Source organism: Lactuca virosa, chromosome 5 (assembly GCF_052849685.1).
Source record: "Lactuca virosa cultivar CGN04683 chromosome 5, Lactuca_virosa_CGN04683_v6, whole genome shotgun sequence".
Taxonomy (NCBI): domain Eukaryota; kingdom Viridiplantae; phylum Streptophyta; class Magnoliopsida; order Asterales; family Asteraceae; genus Lactuca; species Lactuca virosa.
In genome coordinates, this window is record NC_136430.1 from 436,667,887 (window position 1) to 436,682,812 (window position 14,926).

At 30.4% G+C, this 14,926-nt stretch overlaps 1 protein-coding gene across 1 annotated transcript; it reads right to left on the bottom strand.

The window, feature by feature from the left end:
• Window positions 1–426: 426 nt before the first annotated feature.
• On the bottom strand, window positions 427–12,173 carry LOC145116679 (uncharacterized). The gene is made up of 9 exons (XM_079053014.1): window positions 12,101–12,173; window positions 11,847–12,008; window positions 11,604–11,768; window positions 5,241–5,300; window positions 4,246–4,311; window positions 4,049–4,128; window positions 2,224–2,629; window positions 1,366–1,434; window positions 427–614 (listed from the first exon to the last, which is right to left on the bottom strand). Exons 2-5 carry the CDS (start codon window positions 11,889–11,891, stop codon window positions 4,300–4,302), a joined length of 282 nt encoding a protein of 93 aa, XP_078909140.1. The 5' UTR covers window positions 11,892–12,008; window positions 12,101–12,173; the 3' UTR covers window positions 427–614; window positions 1,366–1,434; window positions 2,224–2,629; window positions 4,049–4,128; window positions 4,246–4,299.
• Between the last annotated feature and the right edge of the window lie 2,753 nt (window positions 12,174–14,926).

Genomic DNA, 14,926 nt, shown 5'->3' on the forward strand with positions numbered 1-14,926 from the left:
GACCACACAAGAAAGGGACACAAATTCAAAAATAGAACACTAGAAATTAAACCAAAGACATGAATTTGAATGTAGAATCCTTCAAACAAAGCGACAAAAGAACTTTCTACAAACAAAGTAGAACCTTATAAACAAAGCTACTCTACTAACAAAGAGAAACATTGCAAACAAATCCACAAAAAAAACTCTACATATAAAGTAGAACCCTACAAACAAAGCAAATTGACATACAAAGCCACATAAGAAAAGGGACAGGAATTGAAAAGTAGGAACCCTATAAACTAAACCTATGACATGAATTCCAAAGTAGAATCCTACAAACAAGACCATATAAGAACCCTACAAACAAAGCCACAAAAGAAAGGGACACAAGTTCAAAAATAGAACACTAGAAATTGAACCAAAGACATGAATTCCAATGCGGAATCTCTAACACCCATTAAAATTGAGCCAATTTAAAACATTTTACTTCATTCAAAAACCATTAAGTTCATACATCTCGTTTTCAAAATAGTTTAAACATCAGAGTATCCCCCAGAACCATACCACATAAATCATAAAACATGAGGAGCGGTACGATCACGCCTTCGCATTGCCACGATCTCCTGAAGTACCTGAAACAATACACTGAAACTGTAAGCTCGAAAGCTTAGTGAGTTACCCCCAAAATACCAACCACACATAAACATACTCATAACATATCACAAATAGAACAGCCATGCACAACGGGTCTACTGTGTGACTGGTCCGCCCGCACCGGGCCTTCAGTCCACCTGGTCCACCCTCCGAATCTAGCCATGTACATCGAGTCTACAGTGTGATTGGTCCGCCCGCACCGGGCCTTCAATCCACCTGGTCCACTCTCTGAGTCTACAGTATGACTGGTCCGCCCACACCGGGCCTTCAGTCGGCCTGGTCCACTCTCCGAGCCTCGGCATGTCTGGTCCGCCCTCTTGGGGCCTTCAGCCTATCCAGACCGCTCGCTAGGCCTTCGGAATATTCGGTCCGCCCTGGGTATGTTGGCCTACAGCACAAAGCAGGACCCGCCTCAACCCAACCCCCGTCAAACAACCATGTGCATATAAACAATTAATCGCATAACAAATCCTTAACCAGACAAACAGTCTAACAGATCACATAGCATATCAACATCCTAACTAGGATTCTGACCTAACCGGTCACTAGCATAACATTACCCTATATACCGGGTACCGACCTTAACCAGGTCACTAACATAACACCATCCTAAATACCAGGATGCAGATCTAGCAAAGCAATAACATAACAAACAATACCCGGATTTCCATCCGATAAAGGGCCGGCCTTGGTGCCGTAGACCATGTCGATATAGTGAGGATAACTCACCTGCAATTGCCGACTGAAAAGATACGACCAAGCTGCTCCGACCACCGACACGAACTTCACCACAGCACACTACCAAAGAACCAATACCAAAATTACCAAAATACCCTTGGAAGTCAAACTGGTCAACTCTTGGTCAAAGTCAAAGTCCTCAGTCAAAGTCAACCTTCCTGATTGACTCTACTCGCCGAGTCAACCCGTCGACTCGTCGAGTTCCTATACTCAGAAACTCACATAGCACGACTCAACTCGCCGAGTCGCCCCAAGACTCGTCGAGTTCAACGATCTCGGAATCCCATCCTGTCCAACTCACTGAGTCGCCAACCGACTCACTAATCCAAAGCTTTAACCAAAAGAGGTTGGGTTCTGCGACCAGACTCGCCGAGTCCAAGAACAGACTCGCCGAGTCCAAGGCAATCTTCAACAGACTCGCCGAGTTGTTCTTCCAACTCGTCGAGTTCAAGGCAATCTCATACAAATCGTCGAGTACACCCATGTGACTCGCCGAGTCTCTCCAGTTCTCAATCCAGACAGAGGCTTTTCGAACCATGCAGGGGCTCCAAACCATAGATCCACTCTTCTACAACCTAACCCTTACATAAAGTTGCAAACTTTACGTGAAACCAAGGAGATATAAGCCCAAAACACTCTAGGGCTAGGGTTAAGGACTAGGGGGCTTCACCAACAACTCTTAAACAGAAGCTTTATGACAATTTGGACCATCACAAGCTTAGATCTGGAGTAGCAACCTCAGATCTAAACTCCAAACCCGAAATAGGTCTCAAACAAGCCAAGGAACTCCAAATCAACCACCAAGGATGAACCCAAAAAGGAAAATAGCTTAAGATAATGGCTCCTTACCTCTGAGATGTGCCCAAACTGATGTATATCCCAGATCTACACAAGCCCCTTGATGCTAGCCTCTAATTTCTCAAGCTCCTTCCACCAATTCCTCTTCCAAGCTCCAATCTCCTCAACAATGAAGTCTCATACGAAAATTAGGGTTTCTGGATCTAAAAAGGGGGAATAGGAGGCTGGGAGAAGGACATAAAGTCCTTTAAATAGGGTGCAACCCTCGAGATTAGGGTTTCTCATTCCAGCACCAACTCGTCGAGTACATCTTCCGACTCGGCGAGTTGGCCACTTAACCCACGATCAAATCCCGCTCCGACTTGACGAGTAACATACCTACTCGTCGAGTAGCTACCTTAATTTACACTTAGCACCCTCCAACTTCTTGCTTCCGAACATGAGATGTTACAGAATCCTACAAACAAAGCCACACAAGAACTCTCTACAAACAATGTAGAACCTTATAAACAAAGTTACTCTACTAACAAAGAGAAACCCTGCAAACAAACCCACAAAAAAACTCTACAGATAAAGTAGAACCCTACAAACAAAGCAAATTGACATACAAAGCCACATAAGAAAAGGGACAGGAATTGAAAAGTAGAACCCTATAAACTAAACCTATGACATGAATTCCAAAGTAGAATCCTACAAACAAGACCACATAAGAACCCTACAAACAAAGCCACAAAAGGAAGGGACACAAATTCAAAAATAGAATATTTGAAAGTAAAAATGGAGTAATTGAAAGTAAAAATGGAGTAATTGAAAAAAATAAACTTAAAAAATGTAATGCTTTAATTGGGAGGATTTTTCTAAGGGGAATGTGCTTTTGGAATGAGAGTTGAAAGTAAGATACAATACTTGGTAAATTTTTCAAAGTAAAATGCCAGTAAAAGATGTAAAGATTTTTTAATAAAATGTCTTGATAAAATAATATTTGAAACTAAAATTGTTGTCATAGGAAAAAAAAAACTAAAAAAACGCAATACTTTAATTGGGATATTTTTTCAAAAGAAATGTGGGTTTAAAAAGAAAACTGAAAGTACAATGCTATAACTTGTAAACTTTTCAAAGTAAAATGCCTAGTTGTAAAACATGTATAAAATTTTCAATAAAATGACTTGATAAAAATTTTGAAAGTAACAATGTTCTTAAAAAAAAAACTAAAAAGGTGCAAAGCTATGATTGGGATGATTTTTCAATTGGAAATGTGTTTTTAATAAGATAACTTAAAGTACAATACTAAAATTTCTAAAAAAATTCATAGTAAAATACCTTAATAAGTAAAACATGTACAGACTTTTTAAAATATGTCTTGATAAAAAAAATGAAAGTAACAATATTGTAAGAGAAAAAAAAAAGTGCAAAGCTTTGATTGGGATAATTTTTCTAAGGTAAAGTGTGCCTTTAATAAGAAATAATAGTACAATGCTATAACTGTTAAAAATTTCAAAGTAAAACGCCTAGAGAAGAAAATAATGCAAGGACTTTTTAACAAAAATGTCTTGATATGAAAATATTTGAAAGTAACAATGTTGTAAAGAAGAAAAAAAAAACTAAAAAAGTACAAAGCTTTTAATTGCGATGACTTTTCAAAGGGAAATGTGATTTTAATATGAAAATTGGAAGTAACATTGTTGTTACAGAAAAGGTCCAAAAAATTGCAATGTCATAATTGGGTTGATCTTTAAAGATAAAATGCTTTTTATATTAAAAAAAAAAACAACAGAATCTAAAATGCATAGATATGAAATGCTAATCATTGTAAACTACCATAGAAAAACAAGAATCACGAAGACAATAAAATATAAAGATGTTTAGTAGAGCATACCTTGAAAGTATTTTTTTGCTATCTCTGAGTAAACTTGGAGCATAAGGAAGATTCAGTATCTCCACTATAACTGACAACAACTAAGAACACACAACAAAATATACACACTTGTTTAGTATCACTCTCAATTGTATCTTACTCTTATATTGTCAATGAAACTATTTAAATTAGAAAAGATTGAAAACAGCAGAACATACTGAAAAAGAATGCCCAGCTCTCAACTTAAGTGTCAAAAGCCTTCAGTTTCACCTTCAAATTGGTGCCTGTTATACAGAAACAAATAACAAATAACAAAATATTAACTTCACCTTAAAAGAGCATACAATCTTCTTCCTGATCCTGTAAACGGGTTGAATTTTGGTAAAAACAAAAGGAATGGTAATTACTCACATATAAAATTATGGGTAAGTTGCAGTTAAATAGCAATGTACTTTACTGTTTTAAAAAATAATTTGCACATAAAAAATGAAGTACAATGCCTATTGATGAAAAAAATGAGTATAGCATGTAGTTTACCTCACAATCAGTTTCAACGATGCTTATTGAAAACAGGAATGGAATACTGTTTTAAAAAATAATTTGCACATAAAAAATGAAGTACAAGGTTCTCAGTGTGGTCTCCAATCTGGCATTGAAAACAGGAATGGAATCTGTCAATGAAAATAAGAAATTCAGGGAATCGGAATTGTAATCTGTACATTTTTGGTTTTGTATTATTCTTCCATTTAGGGTTGCAAATAGGAGGGAATGTAGGCTTAAAATTTGGGATTGGAGTGGGGTAGTAATGTAGTATAGGTATTAGTTACTTAGTTTATCTTTTTTAGATTCTAAGTTCAGTAATTATCTACTCATTTATCCCACTTTTTACTTTGTCATTCCATTCCAACAAAAATGAAGCACTCTAAAAGAGAATTATGGTAGCTTTTGAACCCAATCCTGATATTTCTCAAACTCAAGATTGTTTGACATCAAAACTCAAGAATGCAAACAGAACACCAAAAAGTGAACATAACCATAATTGTTTATGAACATAAAACTTATTTAAAATCGAATCAGATAATTAACTCATAAAAGATATTGAAACAATTAAACTAAAAATATTTACAAAATAAAACAGGTAAATACATCAATCAAAGCAAGTAAACAAAGTAAGGGATATAAAGAAAGAAAGTAAGAAACAGGAATGACAAACCTGCCCATATGCAAATGTGGCTTCTGAACCTGATTTTTCTAAAACAATTATTATCAACAACTGAAAACAAATAACCATCAACAGAGCATACAAAAATGTAATCAATAAAATACATTTCAAAACCTGTCATAAACATAGATATGTTGTACAATGCTTTTATTGGTAGGTTTTCAATGTAAAATGTCCTGATAAAAAAAAATATCTGAATGTTGTAACACAAAGAAAACGGAATACTGCATTGGGTTGATTTTACAAGAGAAATGTGCTAGGATTGGTAGACTTTACAAAGTAAAATGCCTAGATAAGAAATAAATGTAAAGATTTTTTAAAGTAAAATGTCTTGATAAGAAATTTTTTGAAAGAAACACTGTTGTAGTCGAAAAAAAAAACTAATATGTGCAATGCTATAATTTGGTTGATTTTCATAGTAAAAGACCTTGGTAAGAAAATGTTGAAGCAGAAAGAGAACTGAAAAATCAAATGCTATAATTGGGATTAAATTTTCAAAGAAAATGTGTTTATTCAAAGAAAACTAAAAATACAATGCTTTAGATTGTAGCTTATAATAAGAAAATTAAAAGAACAATGCTAAAAACTGTAGATTTTTCAAACTAAAATGCCATGGTAGAAAACTTTTTGAAATTTACAATGTTGTAACAAAAAGAAAACCGAAAAGCATAGTCCTGTAATTAATAGATTTTTCAAAATAAAATGATGTAGAAAAAAATGCAATGCTATAAATCGTAGATTTTTCAAATAACATGCCTTTATTAGAAAAAATTGATAGATTTTTCAAAGTAACATGACATTATTAGAAAAAAAAACATGAAAGTTACAATGCAATAACACAAAGAAATATGAAAAGTGCAATGTTATAAACAGGTTGATTTTTCAAAGGTAAATATGCTGGTAATATTAAAACTGAAAATGCAATGCAATAATTCATATACTTTTCAATGTTGTAGTAGACAGAAACATACTGAAAGTGCAATGCTAAAATGGGGTTGATTTTTCAACATGATATGTGCTTAAAATAAGAAAAGTGAAAGTACAATGCTATGACTAACAGATTTTCCAAAGTAAAATGACTTGATAATGAAAATTTTTGAATGTTTTAATGTAGTAACATAAAGAAAAAAGCAATGCTATAAATGAGTTGAGTTTTCAAGAGGAAATGCTCTTATAAGAAAAAAACTGTAAATACAATGCTATAATTGTTAGATTTTTCGAAGTAAAATGTCTTGATAATAAAAAATTTTGATAGATTAAAGTAAAATGACTTGATAAGATTAAAAAAAATGTTGTAATGTTGTAACTAAAAGAAAACAATTGAGTTGATTTTTCAAAGTAAAATGCCTTTATAAAAAAAATGATAAAATTTTCAAGTAAAAAGATTTGATAAGACTTTTTAGAGTTGATAAAATAAAATATGAAAAGTTGATAACACTTTTCAAGTAAAAAGATTTGATAAGACCTTTTAGACTTATAATTGGTAGATTTTTCAAAGTAAAAAGTTGTAATGATGGATTGTTCAAAAAAATAAATTGCTTTGATGAGCAAAAAACCAGGATAAATTTTCTAAAGTAAAATGCTTTGATAAGAAAAAAGTTGATAGACCTTTTAGACTTGATAATATAAAATATGAAAGTAATAATGATGAACAAAAAGAATACTGCAAAATGCAAAGCTATAAATGGGTTAACTTTTGAAGGATAAATGTGCTTATATAAAGAAAACTGAAAGTACAATGCTATAGAGGGTAGGTTTTCCAAAGTAAAATAGTTTGATATAAAAAATGGTAACTTTTTCAACGTAAAATGCTTTGAAAGATAAAAAAATAGGTTCTTCAAAATAAAATCTCTAGATACGAAAAATTTTCAATGAAATTTTCAAAATAACATGCCTTGATGAGAAAAAAATTATTATTTTTTCAAAGTAAAAAAATTGAAGAATGCAATGCTATACATCGTAGATTTTTCAAGTAACATGCTTTTATTAGAAAAAATTGATAGATTTTTCAAAGTAACATGACATTATAAGAAGAAAAAAACATGAAAGTTACAATGCAATAACATAAAGAAAATTGAAATGTTGTAAATAAAACTGAAAATGCAATGCAATAATTCATAGATTTTTCAATGTTGTAGTAGAAAGAAACATACTGAAAGTGCAATGCTAAAATGGGGTTGATTTTTCAACATGATATGTGCTTAAAATAAGAAAAGTGAAACTACAATGCTACGACTCATAGAATTTTCTAAGTAAAAATGACTTGATAATGAATATTTTTGAATGTTTTAATGTTGTAACATAAAGAAAAAAGCAATGGTATCAATGAGTTGATTTTTCAAGGGGAAATGTTCTTATAACAAAAATAACTGTAAATACAATGCTATAATTGTTAGATTTTTCAAAGTAAAATGCCTTGATAATAATAATTTTTGATAGATTAAAGTATAATGACTTGATAAGATAAAAAAATAAAAAAATTAATAAATAAATAAATAATTTGGGTTGATTTTTCAAAGAGACATGTGCTTATAATTGTTATATTTTTGAAAGTAAAATGCCTTTATAAAAAAAATGATAAATTTTTCGAGTAAAAAGATTTGATAAGAAAGTAAAATGCTATAATTGGTAAATTTTTCAAAGTAAAATGTCTATAAAATAAAATGTAAAGATTTTTGTAACAAATGTCTTGATAAAAAAAATATCTAAAAGTAACATGTTTTATTAGAAAAAAAACAACTTAGAAAACAGAGAGTACAATACTATAATTGGTAATTTTTTCATAGTAAAATGCCTACATAAGTAAAAAATGTAAAGATTTTTGTAAAAAAATGTTTGATAAAAAAATATTTGAATGTAAACATGTTTTATTAGAAAAAAAAAGTAAAAAAATGTAATGCTTTAATTAAGATGATTTTTCAAAAGAAATGTGCTTCTATTAAGAAAATTGAAAGTAAAATAATATAATTGGTAAATTTTTCAAAGTAAAATGCCTGTAAAATAAAATGTAAAGATTTTTGTAACAAATATCTTGATAAAAAATTATCTGAAAGTAAACTTGTTTTAATAGGAAAAAAAAAACTAAAAAAGTGCAATGCTTTAATTGGGATGATTTTTCAAAAGAAATGTGTTTTCATTAAGAAAACTGAAAGTAAAATGCTATATTTGGTAAATTTTTCTTAGTAAAATGCCTGTAAAGTAAAAAAATGTAAAGATATTTGTCAAAAATGTCTTAGATAAAAAAATATTTGAAAGTCTACATGTTTTAATAGGAAAAAAAACTAAAGAAATGCAATGCTTTAACTGGGATGAGTTTTCAAAAGAAATGTGCTTTTATTAAGAAAACAGAGTGTACAATGCTTAGATAAGTAAAAAAATGTAAAGGTTTTTGTAAAAAATGTTTTGCTAAAAGAACATCTGAAAGTAAACATGTTTTATTAGAAAAAACTAAAAAAATGCAATGCTTTAATTGGGATGATTTTTCAAAAGATATGGACTTTTAATAAGAAAACAGAAAATACAATGCCTACGTAAGTAAAAAATCTAAAGATTTTTGTGAAAAATGTCTTGATAAAAAAATATCAGAAAGCAAAACATGTTTTATTAGAAAAAAAACTGAAAGAAAACAATTGGGTTGATTTTTCAAAAAAAGAACAGGTGCTTATAATTGGTAGATTTTTCAAAGTAAAATGCCTTTTTAAAAAAAATGATAAATTTTTCAAGTAAAAGATTTGATAAGACCTTGGTAGATTTTTCAAAGTAAAAAGTTGTAATGATGGATTGTTCAAAAAAATAAAGTGCTTTGATGAGCAAAAAACCAGGATAAATTTTCTAAAGTAAAATGCCTTGATAAGAAAAAAGTTGATAGACCTCTTAAACTTGATAATATAAAATATGAAAGTAATAATGTTGAACAAAAAGAATACTGCAAAATGAAAAACTATAAATGGGTTGACTTTTGAAAGATAAATGTGCTTATATAAATAAAACTGAAAGTACAATGCTATAGAGGGTAGGTTTTCCAAAGTAAAATGGTTTGATATAAAAAATGATAAATTTTTCAAGGTAAAATGCTTTGAAAGAAAAAAAAATAGATTCTTCAAAATAAAATCTCTAGATACGAAAAGTTTTCAATGAATTTTTCAAAATAACATGCATTTTTATTAAGAAAACAGAAAGTCCAATACTATATATAATAAGGTTTTCAAAGTAAAATGTCTAAATAAGTAAAAAATGTAAAGATTTTTGTAAAAAATGTCTTGATAAAAAACTATCCTTAAAAAAAAGCAATGCTTTAATTGGAATGATTTTTCAAAAGAAATGTGTTTTCATTAAGAAATGGAATTTTTCAAAGTAAAATGCCTAGATAAGTAAAAATGTAGAGATTTTTGTAAAAAATGTCTTGATAAAAAAATATCTGAAAGTAAACATTACTTTTTAGAAAAAAAAAACTAAAAAAATGAAATGCTTTATATGGAATGATTTTTCAAAAAATGTGCTATTATTAATAAAACAGAAAGTACAATGCTATCATTGGTAAATCTTTCACAGTAAAATGCCTAGATAAGTAAAAAATATCTTGATAAAAAAAATATCTGCAAGTAAACATGTTTTATTAGAAAAAAAAAACTAAAAAAATGCAATGCTTTAATTGGGATGAATTTTCAAAAGAAATGTGCTTTTATTAAGAAAACAAAAAGTACAATGCTATAATTGGAAAAAATTTCATAGTAAAATGCTTGTGAAAGTAAAAAATGTAAAGATTTCTTGTAAAAAATGTCTTGATAAAAGAAGATTTGAAAGTAAAAATGTTGCAATACAAAAAAAAAAAGCAATGCTTTAATTGGGATGAATTTTCAAAAGAAATGTGTTTTTAATAAGAAAATTGAATGAACAATGCTCTAAACTGTAAATATTTCAAAGTAAAATGCATAGATAAGTAAAAATAAACATTTTTGTAAAATATGTCTTTGATAAAAGAATATTTGAAAGTAAAAATGTTGTAATAGGATAAAAACTAAAAAAATGCAATGCTTAAATTGGAATGAGTTTTCAATAGAAATGTGCTTTTAAAAAGAAATTTGAAAGTACAAAGCTATACTTGGTAAATTTTACAATGTAAAATGCCTAGATAAGTAAAAAAGTAAAGATTTTGTAAAATATGTTTTGATAAAAGAATGTTTATAAAGTAAAAATGATGTAATAGGAAAAAAAAACTAAAAAATTGCAATGTTTTAATTTGGATGACTTTTTTTAACAGGAAATGTTTTTTAATAAGAAAACTGAAAGTACAATGCTATAATTGGTAACGTAAACTGTCTGGAAATGTAAAAAAAAATTATAGATTTTTTAATAAAATGTCTTGATAAAAGAATATTTGAAAGTAAAAATATTGTAGGAGAAAAAAATCTAGAATGTGAAATGCTTTATATGGGATGATTTTTCAAAGAGAAATGTGCTTTTAATACGAAAACTATACAATGCTATAATTGGTAAAAATTTCAAAGTAAAATGCCTAGATAAGTGAAAATTGTAAAGATTTATTAAAAACATGTCTTCATAAACGAATATTTGAAAGTAAATATGGAGTAACTGAAAAAAATAAACTTAAAAAATGTAATGCTTTAATTGGGAGGATTTTTCTAAGGGAAATGTGCTTTTGGAATGAGAGTTGAAAGTAAGATACAATACTTGGTAAATTTTTCAAAGTAAAATGCCAGTAAAAGATGTAAAGATTTTTTAATAAAATGTCTTGATAAAATAATATTTGAAACTAAAATTATTGTCATAGGAAAAAAAACTAAAAAAACGCAATACTTTAATTGGGATATTTTTTCAAAAGAAATGTGGTTTTAAAAAGAAAACTGAAAGTACAATGCTATAACTTGTAAACTTTTCGAAGAAATGTGGTTTTAGTAGAACATCTTAATTAAAGAATATGTGAAAGTAAAAATGTTGTAATAGTAAAAAAAATGGGGTGATTATTTTAAAAAATGTCTTAATAAAAGAATATTTACAAGTAAACATGATGACATAAAAAAAATAAAAAAAAAACAAGCAACGCTTTAACTGGGGTGATTTATCAAAAGAAATGTGCTTTTAATAAAAAAACTAAAAGTAGAATGCTATAATTGGTAAAGCAACACGCAGAAATAAATTTTTTTTTAAAGAACAGATGCACACTACAAAACCACAAATTCAAAATTGTAATCGTTACTTATTTTGGTGATCGATTTTTCACACTAAATCAAAGTGCATAGCTAAAATCGGAGTTCAGAATCTAAGATTGCGCACAGCTTAATATCATATGATTAACTACAAAATAAATAAATAAAGAAGGAAGAACAGTGTTACCGAATAAACAAGTGTGAAGAGATTCGAATTTTTGCAGGAGATTTGGAGAGCGGAAAGGCTTGGGGAAAGAGAAATTGTGGTTGGAGTTTGATAGAAATAGGGTTTGGGGGGAAGACACAAAGGCAAAAAAAATACGCCGGGGTCGTAGTGTGGATGACACATTTCCTAAACCAAAACCAGAAGAATTTCGTTAATTGATTATATCGTTTCTATTAATTTGGTTTAGAGAAAGGATAACAATACCTGAAGAAAAAATTGAGAGCATCGAGAACGCTTGCTCTCCGACATTATCGTCTGTTCCACTGTCGCCAATTTCTAGAGATTAGTTCTGTTTTGGAGGTGGCATTGTTTATTGGAACCGGGGAAAACGACTAAAATCAAGTGTTCTTCTCAGAACCCAAGAACCTACAATGGAAATCAACATATAGTGTGTTTAAAACCCTATAGAAACGCCTATGTATTTTGGATGAAGAGAAAGAAAAAGACGAAGAGCATACCAAGAACAAACACCAGAGGAAAACGATTAACATCCTCATAATTTCAAGAAAACAAAGGTTGATGCGAGAGATCAGAGGAGGAAGAAGAAATATGAATAGTTCATGAGCCTGGCGCTCTTTTGTAGTCAAACGAACCGTTAATGAAAGATCATGATTTTAATTAAGAATCTTTCGCAAATAACATGAAAATATGGAAAGTTTAGTTAAACCGACATGCCAAATTTTGTATCTATTTCGTATTTATTAACCAGCTAAATTGCTCTTGCGGGTTTATTTTATTTTATATAATCATATGGCCGTTCAAAAGGAATGTTTGAAATGTTTTTAATTTAACAATAATCGTTGTAATTTTTTTACTTAGTTTCAAATTGCAAAAATTATCTTTATTTTAGGGTTTTTCGTTGCTCATTTAGTATCTAATTATAACAAATGTTAAAATGTCTCTATTTTCTTCAACACGTTCCCTTCATGAGGCTATTTTCGTCTTTTCTTCTTGAGTGATCAATTTCGCAATTAAACGCTTGAATTTCAGCTATTAGATGTTGTTTTCCCTAACCTAAGTGTTATTTCAAACTCACGATAAAAAAGATGGTGCTATGATACTATGTAAATTTTGTTGTTGAAATCATATGATCGTTCAAAAGGAATCGTTTGAAATGTGTTTTATTTAACAAAAATCATTAATTATTTGTAATTCTTTTACTTAGTTTCAACATGTTAAAATGTCTCCGTTTTCTTCAACATGTGCCCCTCACATGAGGCTATTTTTGTCTTTTCTTCTTGAGTGATCAATTATGCAGTTAAATGTTTGAATTTCAGCTATTAGATGTCATTTTCCCTAAACTAAGTGTTATTTCAAACCCACGACCAAAAAGATGGTGTTATGATACTATGTAAATTTTGTCGTTGAAATATAAAACAAACTCCTCTGTGAAATAGTGAAGTTGTTTGATTAATGCTTATATTTGCTCACATGTCTTATATTATTTTTGGGATGAAACAACTGCAAGTACATGCTTTACACATAATCGGTCTCTTTGATTGATCGTAAATTAGATGTTACTCCTTATGAACTCAGAACAAATGAAAACTAAATGGTAAGTTATTTCATATTTTCGATTGTTGATGCTTCAGAAAGAATAATAAAGATGCTTTAGGGAAGTTTAAAACCAGATAAGAAAAAGAAGGGGTCCTCTTAGTTTACGAAGAAGATTTACTATTTCCCTTGAACATCTTTTCGTGCTTAAAAAAAATAAAAAATAAATAATTGAAAAAACTGTAACACCTGTTCAGACATGAGTTAATCTCTAATTTTGAATTTTCATTTTTGGATGCCCACGGTGTGGTAGTACTTTTTATGATCGCGAGATTTAATGACCCGTCATAACCTGGCCATGGGTGCTACGGCGTGGCAGCTGTTTTTAGAGAAAACTATAATCCTTGGGTTGTGGGCCTATTTAAAGGATGTTATGGCTAGGGTTCCGTGATCATTCAGCCTTCATCACCCTTCCAAGATCAGAAACCCTAACCCTTGCCTCCATTGCATTTTGTGAGCTTATTTTTGGTGTTTTTGGTGATCTTTGAAGGAGAAGGAAGCCTTTGGTGAGGTGGTTCACCTTGCAAGCATTATTTTCATCTTCTAGCATATCTTTTGGACCTTGGTGAGTGTCCAAGACTCAATTTTTTCCTTACTAAGTTGCTAGATCTCTAGATTTTCCCTTATTCTTCATGTATTTATGGGTTGGAGTGGTGAGATCTCATAAAGTTTGGAACTTTATGAATCTTTAGGTCATTTGGGGTGTTTGTCGTTTTGGATCTAAAGTAAGAATGAGTTTTGGTGGCATGCATGAAATCTTTGTCATAAAACCCTTATTTTGGCCCAATATAAGTTCAAGACATGCATTGGACATGCATGTCTGTAAAGCATGAATTTTTATGCTAGTTTTGGTGCTAGAAACTGTTAACATGTTATCGCGGGCGTATTAAACAAATAAATTTATCACTGCTAGTTGCACAAAGAATATAGCACAGGGAAGCAAGGTCGAATCCTCAGGGACACATCCTAACGGTGTATGCCTTTTTTGCATCAGGCACATTCTAGTCAAAACAGAAATATAAAAGGGGGTTTCGAATAAAACTAAAACTAAAAATTGCAGTGAAAATAAACTAAACGAAAATCAATAATAAAAACGATTTCAGCTCTATTGCGACTTTCCTAATCATGCAATCAGTTCAGATCTGGTTATTTAAGTTGCGTTCTATCTAAGCTGGTACTGAGAAAAACTAACAAATTCTAGTATAATTTCTTTTACCTAAATTAGTTAACCAAAACAAGCTCGTTGAATTAACCCTAACTTTATATTGTTCAATTAAATAAGCTCTTAATTAAATCAGTAAAATTGCATTGAGTTCTGTGTAAAATTCTCAGCAATACCTAATACTTCTTGCAATCTTGGAAGCGTAAAGGTATGATTTTTACAGTTTATATCAGAGTTAAATCCTAAACACGGAACCAATCTGATACTTGTTGCTTTTACCAGTTGACAAGAACAATTACGGATTCAGGCCCACAAATTTAGGTTCTCCATCCATCCCGGGGTAACGAAGATGTATCAGGACCTTCGCCCTGATTATTGGTGGCCCTGCATGAAGCGAGATGTGGCCTGGTATATGGAGCGGTGCTTGACTTGCAGGAAAGTCAAGGTCGAACATCAGCGACCTCATGGCAAGATGCAGTCGTTGGAGATTCCCGTGTGGAAATGGGAAGACATCACTATGAATTTCATCACAAAGCTTCCCAGGACCGCACGTGGAGTGGATTCTATT